Source organism: Cynara cardunculus, unplaced genomic scaffold, assembly GCF_001531365.2.
Source record: "Cynara cardunculus var. scolymus isolate 2C unplaced genomic scaffold, CcrdV1 Un_Scaffold_1492, whole genome shotgun sequence".
Lineage (NCBI taxonomy): Eukaryota > Viridiplantae > Streptophyta > Magnoliopsida > Asterales > Asteraceae > Cynara > Cynara cardunculus.
Genome location: NW_020200780.1, coordinates 96,607 through 115,805, shown reverse-complemented (window position 1 = coordinate 115,805; position 19,199 = coordinate 96,607). Strand labels below are relative to the sequence as shown.

Sequence of the window (19,199 nt, the reverse complement as noted above, 5' to 3'; positions counted from 1 at the left end):
GATCATGTGGAGGAGAAGAAGAGCCTCAGAATGGGGAGATATTTGAGTCATCACCACTGAGGTGGAGTGGTGTAGGATCCCCAAGTGTGTGCAACAGTTGAAAGTCCTTGGTTCGAGATGCGTTTTTATCCTTCTTAGGTTTCTTGGCCTTCTTGGAAGAAGAACCAAGATGGGATAACTGAGAATGCCTCTATCTAATTTTAGAAGGTTTGAGACGGAGTGAGTCTCCAAAGGCGCTTTCAGAGTCATAGCCTTGGAAGCAGATGTAGAGGGCGCATGTATAAGACTGTCAACCAACTTTTTATTGGCGAGTAGTTAATATACGAAGAGCGGTAACCGATTTGGAAGTTAATGTTGATAATCGAATAAGATATAGGTAGAAATCAATATTTTCTCTTTTTTAAAAATAAAAAATAGAGTGAGCAGTGATGGTGGTTAATGGTGGATTTATATTTGTATTTGTGGAATGGGTCGTGTAGTACCCATAACATATCCATTTTCACTCTTGTTCGGTTTTTTGGATCGCATTGTATTTCATTCCAATTCGATCTTTGATTTTAAGGATTCTTTTGTATTTGAAATCTCGATAAAATCCCACAAACATAGGATTTTGAAATCCCATGTGGGTAGTTGGTATCTCGTAGAATTTTTATGTTACAATGTCTTAAAGTATGTTAAAAATATTTGTTTTGCTATAATTAATTAATAAAAAGGGAATTTAATTATGTTTATAATTATTTGTCATTTTATTTTTAATAAACTATTTGTATAGATTCTAATCCTACAAACTAAATATATCAAAATCCCTTTAAACTATTCCATCAAATCAAACACACCCTTGATTTCTTTTTCTTGTAATCAGTATGCTTGCATCGGTTTCTTCTTTCACATAGTTTCCTTTTTCTCGGAGCACATGAAATCTTTTGAGCTTGGAGAGTGAACAACAACTAACGATGAAATTGGAGAATTATTAAACCTAGTTTCATCAAGAGGTTTTGTAAATAAATCAGCGAGTTGATAGTCAGTACGAATAAAGTGATTTAACATCATCTTTCATCACATGATCTCTGATAAAGTGATAACGAATATCAATGTGTTTGATACGAGAGTGAAGAACTGGATTGTTGGCGATAGCTATTGCACTTGGATTGTCACATAAAATAGGAATTTATGAAAATAATTGATCGTAACCAGTTAACTGATTTTTCATCCAAAGAAATTGTGTACAACAACTACAGACAACAACATATTCTACTTCGGTTGTGGAGGTGCAGTTGTGCTCTTTCTATAAATCTTATAGTCTACATAATCATAATCTGAAAATCCGCCTAATTCAAAACCTCTGTCTTTCGGATACCAACGACCCAGATTGGGAGTAATTTTTAGGTACGTGAAAAAAAAATTAAAAGTTGCCAAGTGAAATTCCTTTGGATTCATTTATTATCTCGTACAAAAAGGCATGTAAAAAAATATGATATATGGCTTACTAGCAGTAAGATAGAGTAACATTCATCAATTTGCCATAAGGATCTGAGTTCAGTTTCAAAGGAGGTGTCATCGGTGTTTTAATGGATGAGCATTCAGAGAAGTCAAATTTCTTTAAAAAGTCTTTTATATATTTACTTTGATTTATAAATATACTTTTATAGGATATTTATCTTTTTTATTTTAATTGACCGAGTTCGTGAACGTTATTGAACAAATAAACCATTGACCTTTTAAATATTATTTATGTTCTTTTAACCTAAAAAGGCTATATGTAACCGATTAGAAAAGTTCAAAATTATTAAATAACTTAAATCAGTTTTACTGTTTCCAAACTCTACGTCATTCAAAACCCTTGCACCGAATGACAGTACTCCCCTTCGTCACCTCATCGTCGTCCTTTCTCTTTACCAACCATTGTCGTCGTTGGCCCCTATCATCAATCTATCTCCTTTTTATATGTTTTTTTATCATCTATCTTTTATAATATTTTAATGGCGTACGTATTAATAGATCAGAAAGAGGGGAAATCAAAAACCAAAAAACAAAACTAATAAAATAGAGGGAGATCGATGGTAGGGCCCCCCGGCGTTGAGCGGGTGGCAATGGGACGAAGAGGGGGAGAGATGATGTTGGGCACAAAGGGTATTTATGATATAGGATGTGAGAACGGTAAAACTGATTTAGGTTTTTCTTTATTTTAAAACTTTCTAGCCAGCTACTATAATCTTTTTGGACTAAAATGATGTATGTAACCAATTTTTAAAAGATCAATTGTTTAATTATTAAAAAAATGTTAAGAAACTTAATCATTCAAAATGAGATGTGTAACGATTTACTCATTCAAAAAAATAGTTGGGAGACTTGATCAATAAAAAACGGGAAATTTAGGCATAAGAATGGGCCCCGACTAGTCGGGGAACCCGATCCACCCGTCCTGGTCTAGGATGGGGATTTTCCACTAAACTGGGGATGGGGACGAGGATCCCCGTCTGTTTCAAACCAGGGATGGGACAGGGACAAGTATCACACTCCTTGCCCTGCCCCGCACCCGTTATATATATTAATTAATAAATTATTTATTATTTATTTCAACTAAGTCAGTAGTTTATAACTTTCTATTTCCTAACTAGGTTTAAAATTTAAAATTGTTACTTTTTGGATGTAAGTATGTAATATTTTGGATATCAAGTCAAAATACCATTATCCCGTATGTTTTTGATATTAATCAATATGATTTTATATTATTCGATATGTTTTGGTACGTGTGGTATTAGATTTTTTTTGGATTAAATTGAATTTTTTTTGTTTAGGTTATTAAATTGTTGTATGATGTTTTTATTTGTACCAAATTAAATTTCTTTTGATTTTTAGTTTTATTGAAAATATGCGAGATTTAGACATGTGTGTCTCTCACATATATGAGTAGCTTATAAACGGGGAAAAAAATCCCCGTTCCCCGTTGAGGATGAGGATGGAGATGTGATCATACTTTCTACACGGGAGGAGATGGGGACGGAGACGGAGATGAGGAATCGGAAACGAGGATGGGGATTAAGATCCCCGACCCTTTCCCATGCTTAAGGAAAGTTCATTGGTTTTTTTTTTTTTTACATTTTCTTTTAAAAAATAGATTTTTAAATTCTTTATCCTTAATCAATGCACAAATATGTAAAAAGAGATAAGTTATGATTTTGATTAACTAAAAAATTAAAAAAATTATATGTGTAGAAGTGTGAAGGACACTTGTTTGAATAAGTTTTATATCATTTCTTGTTTTGTACAATATAATCGACCAGAAGAAAATTGATCAAATACTTGTTACAAAAAATCCCAAATCGTAACATTTTTTGATTAATTGCCCATCTCATTTATGGCTTATTTGGTTTTCAACTTTCTACTTAATAGAATCAAATTAGCCTTGAAATGATTTGGACTTTTGATCACTTTTAATATCAAATCAACCTATGGATTGCATTTTAAAAGGAAATTGATATGATACTTTTCACTAGTATTGATCTAGTGGAACTTTTCAATTAAGATTGATCAAAGGGTGGAGATCTCTTCTTACCATCTTCACCATAACCCAATCATTCGATTTATTGGGTAAAACCGAATAAGGGAAATTTAAGTTTTGATCAAGGTTCTAAAGAGTGTGGCGTTGCGTGACGACGAGGCCAATTTTCAAGTCTTGAAAGTCACGACGAGGTCACAATGTTTTTTAAAGCGTGATTTATGGCGACAAATCTTAATATCATATATAATATTACATAAACATGTGTTTCTAATATGAATCAATGAATCAAATGATAATAAACAATTTAAATTAAGTTATATACTAAAAACTAACAAATAAGACGTTAAAAATCACGATGCACCATGATAGTTTGTTACGACGAACCTTTTCAAATAGTGGTTGAATCCTCTATATTGGAAATTTTGTTTATGATATCGGGTTGCGAATCTTAGGATTGTGGTTTTATTTAAATTATGGATTGAATCCCCCAAATGAAATAATTACATATATGATTATTGTGGTTTTGACTTTGTTATGGATTAGGTCTGACAGTTTAGTTTAGTTCAATTAAACTTGAGGTATTTTGGTCTTTTTATCTTTTTTTTTTAATTTTAAAGAAAATTAAATATAAATTATTTTCATTATTATATTACTATTATTATATATTATATATCCTCTTCCCCTGCCGTTCCCGGTTAAGAAACCGTATCTCCGGCAACCTGACAACCTCTGACCGACATTCCATGACACCTACAACTCACCGAACCCGTTCCCCCTTCTCCAACAGAACTCCATTCATCGCAGCAGCAACCCCTTAGAATGGATCGAAGAAAAAGGAAGCATCCTATTGGCATGGAACCCAAACCGTTCGAATGAAGTATTGGAATGGAAACCATTCAAGATTTTTCCATTTTCTATGTGTTTTATTTATGAATCTCATCTCATCTCACCCATGGTTGCTCGATGATTCAAGATTATATATAGTGGTAGGAGAAGTATAGTTTTCATGTTCATTGGTTGTTGCAAAGGATTGTGGGGATGGAGTCCAAATCAGTTGTTTTTGGTTTTAGATTTAAGGGGTTGTTTTTGGTTTTAGATTTGCATGAATCGACTAGTATTTTCTTTTACCAAACATATCAACCATACCCTATTATGACCACACTTGCAAAAGAGAATGGTGAGTTGCATTTTCCAAAACCACACACTCCTGCTTTTGAATTAGACTGATGCATGCTACAAAACTGCAAAAATATATCAGGAATTACTCTCATCTAAGGCCATCCAATTCCACTTTTTGAACAAGACAGTAAAAACACAAAATTCGCCTACCCAAATTAGGGTTTCCCTTTTTCCATTCTTGACCTCGTATACTCCATATCCCGACAAGTCTTACTGATTTAATGCTTTGTGAAAAGCAACCTGCACAAATCAAATCATTTTAAAGATCAAGAGTCAAGCAACAAAGATCAACCAAACCAAACAAATCCAGTATATCCCACCGAGAGGTGGGGTAAGATGTAAGCAGGCCTAACATCTACCTTAATAAGTAGACTAGTTGTTTTTGTGAAGATCTCCGGCTTACGAAAAAGGGCATATAAGATGAGTTTTGAGAATATGAGGGTCATGGAAGGAAAACCCTAATTTGGGTAGGCTAACAATGACTCCTGGAATTTAGTTATGAACAAGCAATAATATACAAATAGAAGCAGGCAACTGTGTGATAGTATTGATGTTTATAGACTCAAGTTGACCAGTCAGTAAGAAAACTGCTTCGAGCCAATCTCATGAACCCAGACATAGAAAACCAGTTTAGAACTGATGCAAGGATGGTCCCACTGTTCAATCCTGTAAAGCGAAGAGTGTTGAATATTGAACAATACTTACAGAAGTTGAGGTTTTCAGCAGCTCCCTAATCGCCATAGTTGCATAGCAAGACGCTGGAAGCGTAAAGCTCAATTTGAGGGCTAGTTGGTCCCCAGGAGCAGTGGGCACACTTGAAGAGTCCTTCTCTTGCAATATTGCTTCTCCATTCGGTGTTGGCACATCAATCTCCTTTCCTGAGCTCTCAAACTGCCACTTGCCACCTTCGTTGGCCTTCGTAATGATATCTAAATCCGTCATGGTCAATGGGATACTTACATCTGTATACTTGATCAACTCCCTGCAAGCAATGCAAAGAATGTTTACAGCAAACCAAAAGAGCCCAGTATATCCTACACTCTGCCCCAAAGAGTAGAGCAATGAATGTTTACAGTAGTTGGTCTACAAATCCCTGCTTAGAGCCAATTACGCAGCCACCTAAGTGTTAAGCATCCTACACCACTTCACTTTGATGAGCAACTAATCACTGACTTCAGCATTTCAGAAGACTGAGGATTAAAAAACTTTTCCCAACTTATGTTCATCGATCAGCTTTCTTCAACTTGGAGGGAACCTTTAAAATTCTTTTTGAGTAATTGTATCAATGGAAGAATGAAATCAAAATTTGGATTCTCATATGTATGCATGAACTCATCTAGCAACCAGTTTATATTTTTTAGTGAACATCCATACTTAGGCGAATAATTGCTAGGTTACTTGACCACCCAGCTCTACTTTATTCTTTTCTAAAACACTGCCATAAAGAACGATTTAGAAAACCGAAACCAAGTGTTTGGAAGGAAAGAAGAAAGGATACCATTCAAAATCCTTTGCCTTTCCAAATACTCGCCGATATGCTCCAGTCATGCTGGTTAACGAGAACTCCCTAGCAAAATGTTGCAACATTTACTACAAATATACACATACACTAACCATAATATTAAAAATGGACAAATGCAACCCGATGCCCAAACTAAGGGGGAGAGGGGGAAGAAGGATATCTCAAAATTTGTATGCTCAGCCATAAAAATACAACATACTAATGATGTATAACTTTCAAAAGATATTATTAGAAAAGCTAGGATGCATATTTAATTTATTTATCAAGAGTATGCTGCTAACAATTAAACAGAACATAAATCCATTGTATTAAATATGTTTTTATTACTAATACTAATATATATTTAGTGTAATTCTTATCAACCAGTAAAAAGATGTAATTACATATAATTATAGAATTTATGAACCAGAGGTCGAAGGTCTCTCTCTCTCTCTCTATGCTTTAATCTGTATCTCTAATCAAGAAAAAAAAACGAATTACAAAGACACTACTTTATAGCCAAGACACTAACAACCAGACCTTTATTCTAGGAAAGATAAACACCTATCTAACAAACTATGAGTGGACTGACAGGAGATAAACACAATCTATCTAACAAACTATGAGCTGTCGACAGGAGATAAGGTTATCGGCTGACTTTTGACTTTCCACACTCCCCCTCAAGCTGGGCTATGAACATCGATCATACCCAACTTGGGCCGCAACTCTTTGAACCCAAGCCATGATAGAGCCTTGGTAAGAATATTTGCCTTTTGCTGTTTTGATGGCACAAATTTTAGCTGAACTTCTCCCCAGACTATCTTCTTTTTTTATGAAGTGTCGATCAAGTTCCACATGCTTAGTTCTTTCATGGTGCACAGGATTCTTTGCGATATCAATCACAGATTTGTTGTCACAGAGTAAGTGATAGAACCAATCATTGTTACTTTTAGCTCTGACAAGAGTCTTCTTAGCCATATTCCCACAGATTCCACGACACATGGCTATAAATTCAGCCTCAGCACTGCTTCAAGCTACAACAGCCTTTTTTTTGCTTCTCCAGGTAACTAGGTTTCCCCAAACATAGGAACAATAATCTGTAGTGGATCTTCCATCAATTCGTGATCCACCCCAATCCGCATCTATGGAAACTCTTACCTGCTGATTGTTTGTCTTTCCAAAGAATAGTCCCTGTCCAGAATTTTGTTTCAGGTATTGCATAATTCGAACAACCGCTTCTTCATGATCTTCTGTTGGTTGGTTCATGTACCTGCTCACCATCCCAACAGCGAAACTGATGTCCGGTCGGGTATGTAACAAGTAAATTAGTTTTCCAACTAATCTTTGATACCTTTCCTTATCAGTCAGTTTCCCATCTTTCATTTGATACTTTCCTTGAGGATCCATAGGTGTTGAAACTGGTTTGCAACCCAACATCCCTGTCTCTTTTAGAAGGTCTATTGTATACTTTCTTTGTGTTATAAAGATTCCTTTGTGGGATCTTGCAACCTCCATTCCAAGAAAGTCTTTGAGCCTCCCTAGATCTTTCACCTCAAATTCCTTTGCAAGCACATCCTTTAAATGCTCAAGCTCCTCCACATCATCACCAGTCAAAAGTATATCATCTACATACACGAACATGATGGCTTTCTTCCTTGTTGATGAACTTTTGATGAACACATTGTGATCGATTTGACATTGAATGAATCCATGGTGTTTCACCATTTGAGTTAGCCTCTCAAACCAAGCTCTAGGTGACTGTTTGAGCCCATAGAGTGATTTTTTTCAGACTATAAACCTTTCCCAAGATTCTTTTGTAGCGATTCCCGGTGGCACATCCATGTACACTTTTGTTGGGAAAATTAAATGTCAAAATTTAGGATTAATTATAGGTTTATTACTATTTAATTAAGTTTTAAATAAAGAGGGTCATGGGACACCTCATATGTAATGCTGGCAGGTAGTTTTCTTAAGGAGTTATGGACATCTGTTATGGCACCCCATCCCAACCGACGTGATGATCATATTGGCACCGATTCATCATGTATAAATACATTGATCGGTTGCTTTGTTGAACATACTCTCTTCAATATATACAATTTGCTATTCTTCCCTAAATTACATCCTTATTCTTATAAGGTGTGTGTGTGTGTTAGTTCGATACTACAATGGGTTCTTCCACATCTAAGAATCTCGATCATGAGATCACTAACGGAGAAGGTTCTAAATCGAAACACTCAAATGTTTCAATGTCAAAGCCTTCATCCCGAACATGGTATCAGATCCAACGGTTGGATCAAAATCATAAGCAAGATCAAAGACGGAGAAAAACAATGAGGACTCTCCAACAACTTCGCAACACTCATATTCGATCTCATGGAAGCGAGAAATTGGCTAATCCACGTTACGGTGCTAGCAGCGGTTGTGAAAATAATGAGAAACGAATCAAAAGACCAACATGTTATCGCTGCATGTTAAAAGGGCATTTCGCCTAGGACTGCCCAAGAAGAGCGAACCGATTAATGCAAAGGCAAGCGGTAAAACGCCGGTCAAAACCGAAACAAGTCATGACAATCAATCTAATCAAGTGCTTGGTCCGCTACAGCCCTATCAACAAACACACACAGAGAGGATCGTCATAAATGGAGACTATATGGTCGAAGAAACAGACACGGGGTCATGGAATTCCGTTTGGTATGTAAGCACTAAGATTTCTAAGCACATGTCCCCTACCAAGGAGATATTCGACAGTTTCAAAAGGTGCTTCTTCATCAATGATGAAGAACGTCACTTTGACCCGATACATGTACATGGCATCAGTGAAATCAGTTTAGAAACAAATGAAAGAACGTATGGCATTCCCTACATGTCATTCATACCGAAAATCAACATCAACGTCTTGAGTATGAAACAACTCATACTCCAGGGGTTCGAGGTTGATGTGGTAATTTAAAATGTAAAATTACTCACATGTGTGATGACCATAAGAAAGAAAAGAAAGACGACCTCAAGGAGGAAAAGAAACGCAAGCAAGGGTCGTTGAATCCAGACTCGAAGTCTGATGGCAAAGGGAAGAAACCATTCCTCGAAGAAGAAACGATTGAAATCCGTGGGAATTTTGTACCAGTTCAAATAAGAACCCTTGATGACTTTACCACGATTATGTTCATGGTTAAATATGATCAAATCGCTTATAAAAATAAGCATTTCTTCGCAAAGAAGTTCAATGAGGCACTAGGTTGGGTCTTTAAAATCAAAGAGGGTGAAGAGATCATGTTACCAGCAAAGGTATTTGGTATGAAGGTTTGTTTATTTGATCTTTACAAGTTAATTATTGGATATGGAGGATACGAAATCATTACAGTGGAAGATAAATGGAACGAGATCGCGATGAGTTTTGGCTTTCCGGAATGCTACGGTGAAGCATTCAACAAGTTATTCATTGACTATCTATTGCACCCACATGAGTATTTCATCTTTGCACAGAAGTGGTTTGGAAAGTGGTCGAGTATCAAGAATCAGAAGATCGGCAGGTTGACCGACAGGGTTCGAGACAAAACAGAACGTCCGTCTGATAAGAGCGTAGGTACCTCAGTTGGTGGAGGGAATGGTCAGGAAGACCGGAACGCTACTTCAATTCAAACCAGAAGCTGCAAGGACTTAGATGGGGAAGAAATAGAAGATGAGGATCCAAGCATAGAAGGCTATTATTCAGAAGAAGACAAAGACCCAAGCGATGATTCAGATGGAAACGAAGATTTCGTGGTTGTGCTGTGAAGATCGAAGATTCAAAGCTGTCCAAAATGTTTTGACATTTAGGAGGGAGTGTTGGAAAAATTAAATGTCAAAACTTAGGATTAATTATAGGTTTATTACTATTTAATTATGTTTTAAATAAAGAGGGTCATGGGACACCTCATATGTAATACTGGCAGGTAGTTTTCTTAAGGAGTTATGGACGTCGGTTATGGCACCCCATGCCAACCGACGTGATGATCATATTGGCACCGATTCATCATGTATAAATACATTGATCGGTTGCTTTGTTGGCATACTCTCTTCAATATATACAATTTGCTATTCTTCCCTAAATTACATCCTTATTCTTATAAGGTGTGTGTGTGTGTTAGTTCGATACTACAATGGGTTYTTCCACATCTAAGAATCTCGATCATGAGATCACTAACGGAGAAGGTTCTAAATCGAAACACTCAAATGTTTCGATGTCAAAGCCTTCATCCCAAACAACTTCTTACTCTAGTTCTCCGTTAAGAAAAGCATTCTTTATATCAAGCTGCTATAATGGCCAATCTACGTTTGCTGCAAGAGAAAGCAATACCTTTATAGAGTTCAGTTTAGCAACAGGTGCAAACGTTTCTCCATAGTCAACTACATATGCTTGTGAAAATCCCTTTGCCACCAGTCTCGCTTTGAATCTACCAAATAGATCCATCTGCATTGTACTTCACGGTAAACACCCATTTACAACCAACCGTTTTTTTCTGATTGGTAAGTCTAAGTATTCCCAAGTGCTAATTTTAAGAGGGCATTCATTTCTTCGTCAATTGTTGCCTTCCATTCAGGATGTTATAGAGCCTCTTGTATACATTGTATACTCTTTGGAACTTGTATGGAGTATAGAGAATTTGCAAATGCCTTACTGGCAGATAAGCCTTGGTACGTAATAAAATTACCGACTGGATGTGTTGTACACGATTGTTTTCCTTTCTTCAATGCCATAGAGACATAAAGATCATCCTGTTCGTCACTAACCTTATCACTGTCTGAGATATCACGTTGAAAATTGGTACCTTTGCAAGATTCCAGGCTTGGCTCGTGATTCGGATCAGCCTCATGGCAGTGGTGTGTGTTTTCCACTTCATCCCCTCTGACTTTTGGTCTTCTAGAATATGCTAGTACTTCCTTCAAGGTTTCTCAATTGGGTAATTCGGCAACAGAATGAAGTGGGCTGTGATTTTGTTCAGAAGAGGCTGTATTTGGGCTGTAATTTTATTTGTGTTCTACGTAAAGGCTGGAAGAAAGGAATTCGGGACAGCAGGGACAGCAGGATGATTTGGAGTTTCATCCCAAATATGATATTTGTCGGGTGGTGTGACTTTAGTTCTAGTAGACTTAGTTTAGTTAGTCTGTTATTTTCTTTCTGTTTAACCTATAAATAAGTGGGGGCTAATCGTGTTGTAAACGCTTCATTTTTCTCATGTAATAAAATTCTCTGCCTCACACATCCAAATTCTCTAAAAGATTTCTAGTAATTTCTTAACAAATTGGTATCAGAGTGTAGTGATAAAAAGACACGCTTCTGTTGGTTTTGTATTATTCTTGCTTCTCCGATTGATCAAGACGACCTGTTGTTGAAATTGCTCCTTCCGATTGCAATCTTGGCTATCAATTGCGTCAATCTTGAAGTCCGATTCAAGGCAACGGGATTAAGGTGGAGCGGCATCTGAAATTGACGATCGATTGGTTTCTGGAATTGAAATTGGCAATCTATTGGGAACCGACATCTTGAAATTGACGATAGAGAAGCGTATATGAAATTAGCGATCGATTGGATTCTGGCAACTGAAATTAGCGATCGATTGGATTCTGGCAATTGAAATTGGTGGATCGAGTGGTGGCTGGCAATTGTAATTGGTGATCAATTGGCGACTAGTGTTCAATTCTAGGTGGAGGGCAACTGGAATTGGTCATCCTTTGGTGATCGAAAGCACTATTCTTGAATCAATCAAGATTTTGGTGATGCCTCCACAAATGATCAAGATCGACAAGTTTCCTGGGAAGAATAATTTTAGCTTATAGCAATTAACATGAGAGCTCTCCTAAAACAGCAAGGAATTTGGACTCCCTTGGCTGGTGAAAGACCTGCAAATATGGCCGACGCTGAGTTTAATCAACAAGATGAGAAGGCTCATAGCACCATCCTATTGTCCTTGGCCGATGAAGTGATTTACAAGGTCACAGGTGAGGAGACTGCCGCATCTTTATGAATGAAACTTGAAAGTCTCTACATGACAAAGTCTTTAACAAACAAGTTGTCGTTAAAGCAAAGATTATTTTCTCTTCAAATGGAGGGGATGCCATTGAAGAAACATCTTGACAAGTTAAACTCCATTCTTATGGATTTAAAGAATGTTGAGGTCAAGGTTGAAGATGAGGATGTTGCCCTCATTTTGTTGGTTTCATTGCCACCCTCATACGAAAATTTTGTCAACTCATTTGTAGTTGGAAGGGACACAATTACTTTGGAAGAAGTCCAATCAAGTTTGCATTCATGAGAATTACACCATAAAGCTTCCGGAAATGGAACTGAAAGCCAATCTGTTGGCTTGTCAGTGGTAAATGAAGGTAGAGAAAAGGGTCGAGAGTAAGGTAAAGGCAAGTGGAAAGGCAGAAGTCGATCAAGATCTAAGGGTCGAAGATCGAGATCAAGCCCGAAAGATGTATGTCACTGGTGTGGTGATCTTGGACATTGGAAAAATGAATGTCCAAAACGAAATGAGAAGGCATCTGCTGTTGTTGGTAAAGATGATTGGGGTTCAGAGGCTGATCTGCTTCTTTCAATAGTCGACTCTAAAAGTCAGCAAGATGAGTGGATTCTTGACTGCGGGTGTTCGTTTCACATGACACCGAATAAGGCCTGGTTTGATACTTATGAAAAGGTTGCAACAGGAAGTGTTTTAATGGGGAACGGCGTTCCGTGTAATGTTGCTGGAATAGATTCGGTAAGTATCAAAATGCAAGACGGGGTAGTGAGAACTTCGGCTGATGTTCGTCACGTACCTGATTTGAAAAAGAATTTGGTTTCTTTGGGAGCCTTAAATTCCAAAGGTTTCAAGTATAGCTGTGAAAAAGGAGTACTTCAGGTCTCTAAAGGTGCATTAGTGGTGATGAAACGAGTCAAGAAAGGTACCTTGTATGTGCGATCACCAGCCTTTAGTTCTGATAAAAACGAGTCAGATTTGACACTCTTGTAGCACATGAGGCTGGGGCATGTTAGTGAGAAAGGCATGCTCATGCTCAGCAAGGACTTCTTGGAGGTCATAAAGTTGTTGAACTAGGCTTTTCTGAGCATTGTATCTTTGGAAAACAAAGGAGAGTGCGTTTTTCAAAGGTTGTCCATATTTCCAAGTCTACTTTGGACTATCTACATGCTCATTGTTGGGGTCCTTCACAGGTTCCTTCTCTTGGTGGTGGCCGTTATTTCCTCTCAATTGTTGACGATTACTCTAGGATGACTTGGGTGTTTATCATGAAACGTAAGAGTGAGTTGTTTGAGAAGTTCAAAAAATGGAAGGTTCTCATTGAAAATCAAGTTGGGAAGAAGATAAAGAGGTTGCGAACTGATAACGGTTTGGAATTTTGTACAAATGAGTTTGACCGGTTATGTAAAGATGAAGGGATTGCAAGGCACCGAACAGTTAGGCACACTCCACAGCAAAATGGAATGGTCAAAAGGATGAATAGAACGCTGCTAGAAAGAGTTAGATGTGTGATGTCAAATGCAGGGCTGTCTAGAGGTTTTTTAGCTGAGGCGTTAAACACGGTTTGTTACTTGGTGAATAGGTCTCTGGCAACAGTAATTGGTTGTAAAACTCCTATTGAAATGTGGCCAGGTAACCCAACTGATTACACGAATTTACAGGTGTTTGGCTGCCCTCGTACTACCATGTGAATGAAGGAAAGTTGGAACCAAGGTCAAAGAAGGGGTTGTTTATGGGATATGGTGCTGGAGTAAAAGGGTATAGAATCTGGTCACTTGATGAAAGAAAGGTGATTCTCAGCCGTGATGTGATATTTGATGAAGTATGTTGCGTGACATACGGTATTCGTCTACTTCAAAAGACCAAGAGGAGAGGATCTTCGAACAGGTGGAGCATGAGTTAAATGATTCTGATGAGGGTGAGAATGTTTCTGGACAACGTAGAAACATAACTCAAACAGGACCTGTTGAGTCCAAAAGTCAGCACCAGCCTATGGAATTTCGGTCCATAGCGTTAGACAAGCCTCAAAGACAAGTTGGTAGGCCGATTCATTATGGTTTTGATGACATGGTGGCCTATGCGTTACAAGTTACTGAAGAATTGGAGTTCTTTGAGCCGTCTACTTATAAAGAAGCAATCACAACAAGGGAGGCTGATGTGTGGATAGCAGCCATGAGTGAAGAAATGGAGTCCCTTCACAAAAATAGGACTTCGGAATTGGTGAAATTACCTCAAGGCAGAAAAGTTGTGACCTGTAAGTGGATTTTAAGCGGAAAGAAGGGCTGCCAAGAGCTGAAAATATGAGATTTAAGGATCGTTTGGCGGCTAGAAGTTATAGCCAAGAGCAAGGGGTTGATTATAATGAAATCTTCTCACCGGTGGTGCGTCATACATCCATTCGAGTGCTGTTGGCACTAGTAGCACAACAAAATTTGGAATCGGAACAGTTGGATGTTAAAACAGCGTTCTTGCATGGAGATCTTGAAGAAGAAATTTATGAGTAAACCGGAAGGATTTGTGGTTCAAGAAAAGGAAGATTATGTTTGTAAGCTCAAGAAATCGCTTTACGGGTTGAAGCAATCTCCGAGGCAGTGGTATAAGCGATTTGACAACTTTATGGTGAAACATGGTTTTAATCGAAGCCCTTATGATTGTTGCATATATCATAAGAAAGTAGCTGATGGTTCACGTGTGCATTTGCTACTTTATGTGGATGGATATGTTGGTGGCTGCTTGAGATAAGGCTGAAATTAAGAGGTTGAAACAACTCCTTAATTCTGAGTTTGATATGAAAGATTTGGGGGCTGCTCAAAAAGATACTTGGGATGGAAATAGTTTGAGACAGATCTAGACATAAACTTTTCTTGTCACAAAAAAGTTGCATTTTGAAGATACTTTCTCAGTTTGGTATGGCTTCGGCAAAGCCTTTGAGCACTCCATCATCTGCAAATTTCAGGTTATCGGTGGCTTTGTCTCCTCAAACAGAAGATGAAGTGGAGTATATGAGCAGAGTTCCTTATTCAAGCATTAGTGTCGTTTCGCGCTATACGGCTTGTCAAGGAAAAGAACATTGGGCTGCCGTGAAACATACTTTTCAGTATCTTAAGGGTTCAGCTGATGCGGGTCTCGTTTATGGAGGAAAAGGAGACAGTTTTGTTGCTGGGTATTCAGACTCAGATTATGCAGCTAACCTTGACAATTGAAGATCATTAACGGGTTATGTGTTCACTGTTGGAGATGCCTTAGTAAGCTGGAAAGCAACGTTACAGCAATCAGTTGCTTTATCCTCAACATAGGCTGAATATATGGCACTTGTAGAGGCTGCAAAGGAAAGAATATGGTTGAAGGGTCTGCTTGGAGATCTTGGATTTCATCAAGATCAAGCTGTGATTTTTTGTGACAGTTTAAGTGCTATTTGTCTTGCGAATGATCAGGTGCATCATGAAAGAATAAAGCACATAGACGTCCGTTATCATTTCATACGGTCAGAAAGAAGAGTTAAAGTGAAGAAAGTGAAGACTGATGATAACCCATCTGATGCACTTACTAAACCTGTTCCTTTAAACAAGTTCAGACATTGTTTAGATCTCCTAAACATTGATAACTGGAAGTAGAATCTTTGTAGAATTAAAGTCAATGTGGAGATTTGTCGGGTGGTGTGACTTCAGTTCTAGTAGACTTAGCTTAGTTAGTCTGTTATTTTCTTTCTGTTTAGCCTATAAATAAGTTGGGCCTAATCGTGTTGTGAACACTTCATTTTTCTCATCTAATAAAATTCTCTGCCTCACGCATCCAAATTCTCTAAAAGATTTCTAGTAATTTCTTAACAATATTCATGAGTCTTTCTCCCCTTGAATAGCTAATTTGGGATTAAATGGTTGGTCTTGGAAGAATGTAACATCCATTGTATTATAGAATTTATGTGACAGGAAATAACATTTGTAGCCACTTTAGTTGTTGGAATAACCTAGAAAGATACACTAGAGGGATTTGGGTTCAACTTTACTACGTTTTTATGATGGAATATGAATGAAGGATGTCTATCCGAAGACCTTGAATGGAATCTTTGACAAGAACCTAATGTGAGGATAGGTGACCATAAGAGTTTGGTGAGATGTTTGAAACTTAAGAATTCTAGATGGCATTCGATTGATTAGGTAAGTAGCTGATAGGACAACATCTCCCCAAAATAGAGATGGGGCATTGGTAGTGAACAGAAGGGAGTGTGCAACTTCGAGGATATGTCCGTTTTTCCTCTCAGCAACCCCGTTTTGTCGTGGGGTACCAAGACATGAACTTAGAGGGATAATTCCATTATCATGGAGATATGTCCCTAGATTCGACTCAAAGAAATCAGTCCCATTGTCAGATTTCAAGACTTGGATTTTGGTTTGAAACTGATTTTTGATCATTTTATGAAAGACTTGGAATATCTGTCATACTTCTGATTTTTCTTTCATAAGGTAGACCCAAGTGAGACGAGTGTGATCATCAATGAATGTGATGAACCATCTAGCTCCAGTGAGATTTTGTATTTTTTTTATTCTGAATGGTCCCTACACATCACTGTGAATCAAGTGGAATGGACGAGACGTCTTGTATGGTTGGGCTGGATATGAACTGCGAGTATGTTTTGACAACTGGCAAATTTCACATTGAAATGGAACTGAACTTTTATTGATTAAATTTGGAAATAAACGTTTCAAGTACATGAAATTTGGGTGACCTAATCTATGACCAGAGATGAATAGATTCTTTGGTTCGACTCGAATCTGAAATGGCACTAATTGAGCTTCTTGTAGTTTTACCATGAGTTCAGTCTTTAGGAAGAAAAGGTTTCCACACACTTTAAAACTGCCAATTGTGCTCCCGGACTTCGAGTCCTGAAATTCACTCAAGGTTGGAGATAGCTTAGTAATACACTTCAAATCTTTCATGATTTTGATGATAGACACCAAATTATAGGCATGCTTAGGAACATAAAGAACTGAAATAAGGGTAACATCCTTTGAAATGATTATTGAACCTATACCCTTTAAGTCTGATAGCATACCATCAGCTGTGTAGACAGTAGCTCTTGTGGTGTTGGGCAGTATTTCACTGAAAAAAATTATTATTCCAGGTCATATGATCAGAGAGTCGACGATCCAGTCACTTACATTCAACCTTGCATTTAGGGCAGTATGATCAGAGAGTTGCGTGGACCACACTGTGGTTTCCTCGAACCATAACTCCCTCGATATAGACTCAACGTCTTCTGTTGGCTGCTAATGTTGATCCTTCAGTCTTTGGTTGAGTGCCCGAACATCCCAGCATGACTTTCCTCCTTGTTTCTTCTCAATGCGCCTCTGAGAATGCTTCTCAAACACTGGGTAGAGCTTTGCAACTTAAAATTCGCCCTCGAACTTCATCGAGGTTCTGGTTTAAACCAAGAAACTCGTAAATCCTTTCTCTTTCTAGGATTCCTTTGTATTGGTTCCCATCTTGAGCACACTTCCATGTAACATCTTCCAGCATATCTAGTTGTTGCCAGTAGCGTGTTAGCAGGTTGAAGTAGTCGGTGACAGATCGTTCTTCTTAGCGTATATCATGCAAGATTCCTTTTATTTCAAAGATTGCCGAAGCATTGTCTTTGTTGGAGTATGTGTCTCAAGCCGCTTCCCATATTTCTTTGGCAGTCTTGTAGTACAAAAAATTCTCACCAGTTCCATTAGTCATCGAGTTTAAAAGCCAAGACATTACCATATCGTTCTCAGTCTTCCATTTTCAAAATTCTGGACTATTTTCTGCTGGTTGCAGTGATGCTCCTGTCAGGTAATCTTCTTCTCCTTTTCCACTTACAAAAATCATCACCGAATGTGACCATTGATTGAAATTGTGGCCTTCGAGTTTGTGTCCCGTAATCGAAATAATCCAACCTTCTGAAAGTGTGGGTGCAACAGTAGACATCACGGACGATTGGTCTGTTGGAGTGCTACTTTCTGCCTCACTGACCATCGGGTATTGATGTACTTAATCATCAAGTTTTTCGAATAACTTGAAGAGAGGGAATGGATCAGAAGCTCTGATACCATATAGAATTTATGAACCAGAGATTGAAGGTCTCTCTCTCTCTCTCTCTGTGCTTTAATCTGTATTTCTCATCAATAAAAAAACGAATTATAAGGACTACTTTATAGCCAGGACATTAACAACCAGGCCTTTATTCTAGTAAAGATAAACACAACCTATCTAACAAACTATGAGCTGACTGACAGGAGATAAACACAATCTATCTAACAAAATATGAGCTGATCGACAGGAGATAAGGATCTCCTGTTATTGGCTGACTTTTATGAATCATGATCCAAATTTATATGAAATCTATTTACACCCCTAAGTTGCAGGATACCATATCATAAATCATGTTTGCAAAAACTAAGTAAAATTAACTCACTTGACATTATGTAGACACTCTGTCAAGCTGACACCATCCTGTCATGGAACAAAAGGTTATATTTTCATGAAAGATAAAGAGAAAAAAACAACACAAGGGATTCAGAACTCAAAAGAGAAGTTAACATGTCCTACAACCCTCCTGCAAAAAACTTGCTGTCTGAAGTTGGAACAAGCCAGGCAAGATGACTATTTTTTTATTTAGGTCAATCGAGTTTGACCAGTGGTGGTGCACCACCTGTTAGATGCACAGGTGCCGTAATCTGCTGGTGGCTGGCAGCAAAGGGCCGTGATCATGGAGCATGGTGAGGATCGGTGCTTTCATATCTAGAGTTCTTGATGGGCCAAGTCATGAAACCCTATCATGCATATATATTAAACATATAGGCGACGTCTATTTGTAGAAAGTTAAATGCTGGCAGTCATCCATGTTGGAATGTAGGCTTCGGCCTACTAAGTTAGACAAAAGGGAGGAGGCATAAAGTAAGGAGCCGGCCCTAGTCTCTACCCTAGTTTCCTTGATTAGGAGATAACCCTAATTATGTTTGTCTATATATATTAATCTCATTGTACTTGTAAA

The 19,199-nt window shown here is 37.8% G+C and overlaps 1 protein-coding gene across 5 annotated transcripts in view; it reads right to left on the bottom strand.

The window, feature by feature from the left end:
* Positions 1-4,700: 4,700 nt before the first annotated feature.
* LOC112502479 (multisubstrate pseudouridine synthase 7) overlaps positions 4,701-19,199 on the bottom strand; it is a 40,110-nt gene continuing 25,611 nt past the window's right edge. For 3 of the 5 annotated variants that reach the window (XM_025106392.1, XM_025106393.1, XM_025106394.1), the window contains 4 exons: positions 18,621-18,658; positions 6,180-6,248; positions 5,387-5,663; positions 4,701-4,921 (listed from right to left, as the gene is read on the bottom strand). In XM_025106392.1, coding sequence (XP_024962160.1) covers positions 4,892-4,921; positions 5,387-5,663; positions 6,180-6,248; positions 18,621-18,658 — 414 coding nt within the window. In that variant the 3' untranslated portion in view covers positions 4,701-4,891. Of the gene's footprint in view, positions 4,922-5,386; positions 5,664-6,179; positions 6,249-18,620; positions 18,659-19,199 lie in introns of those variants that run through there. The other 2 variants (XM_025106391.1, XM_025106395.1) reach the window with 2 other exon arrangements.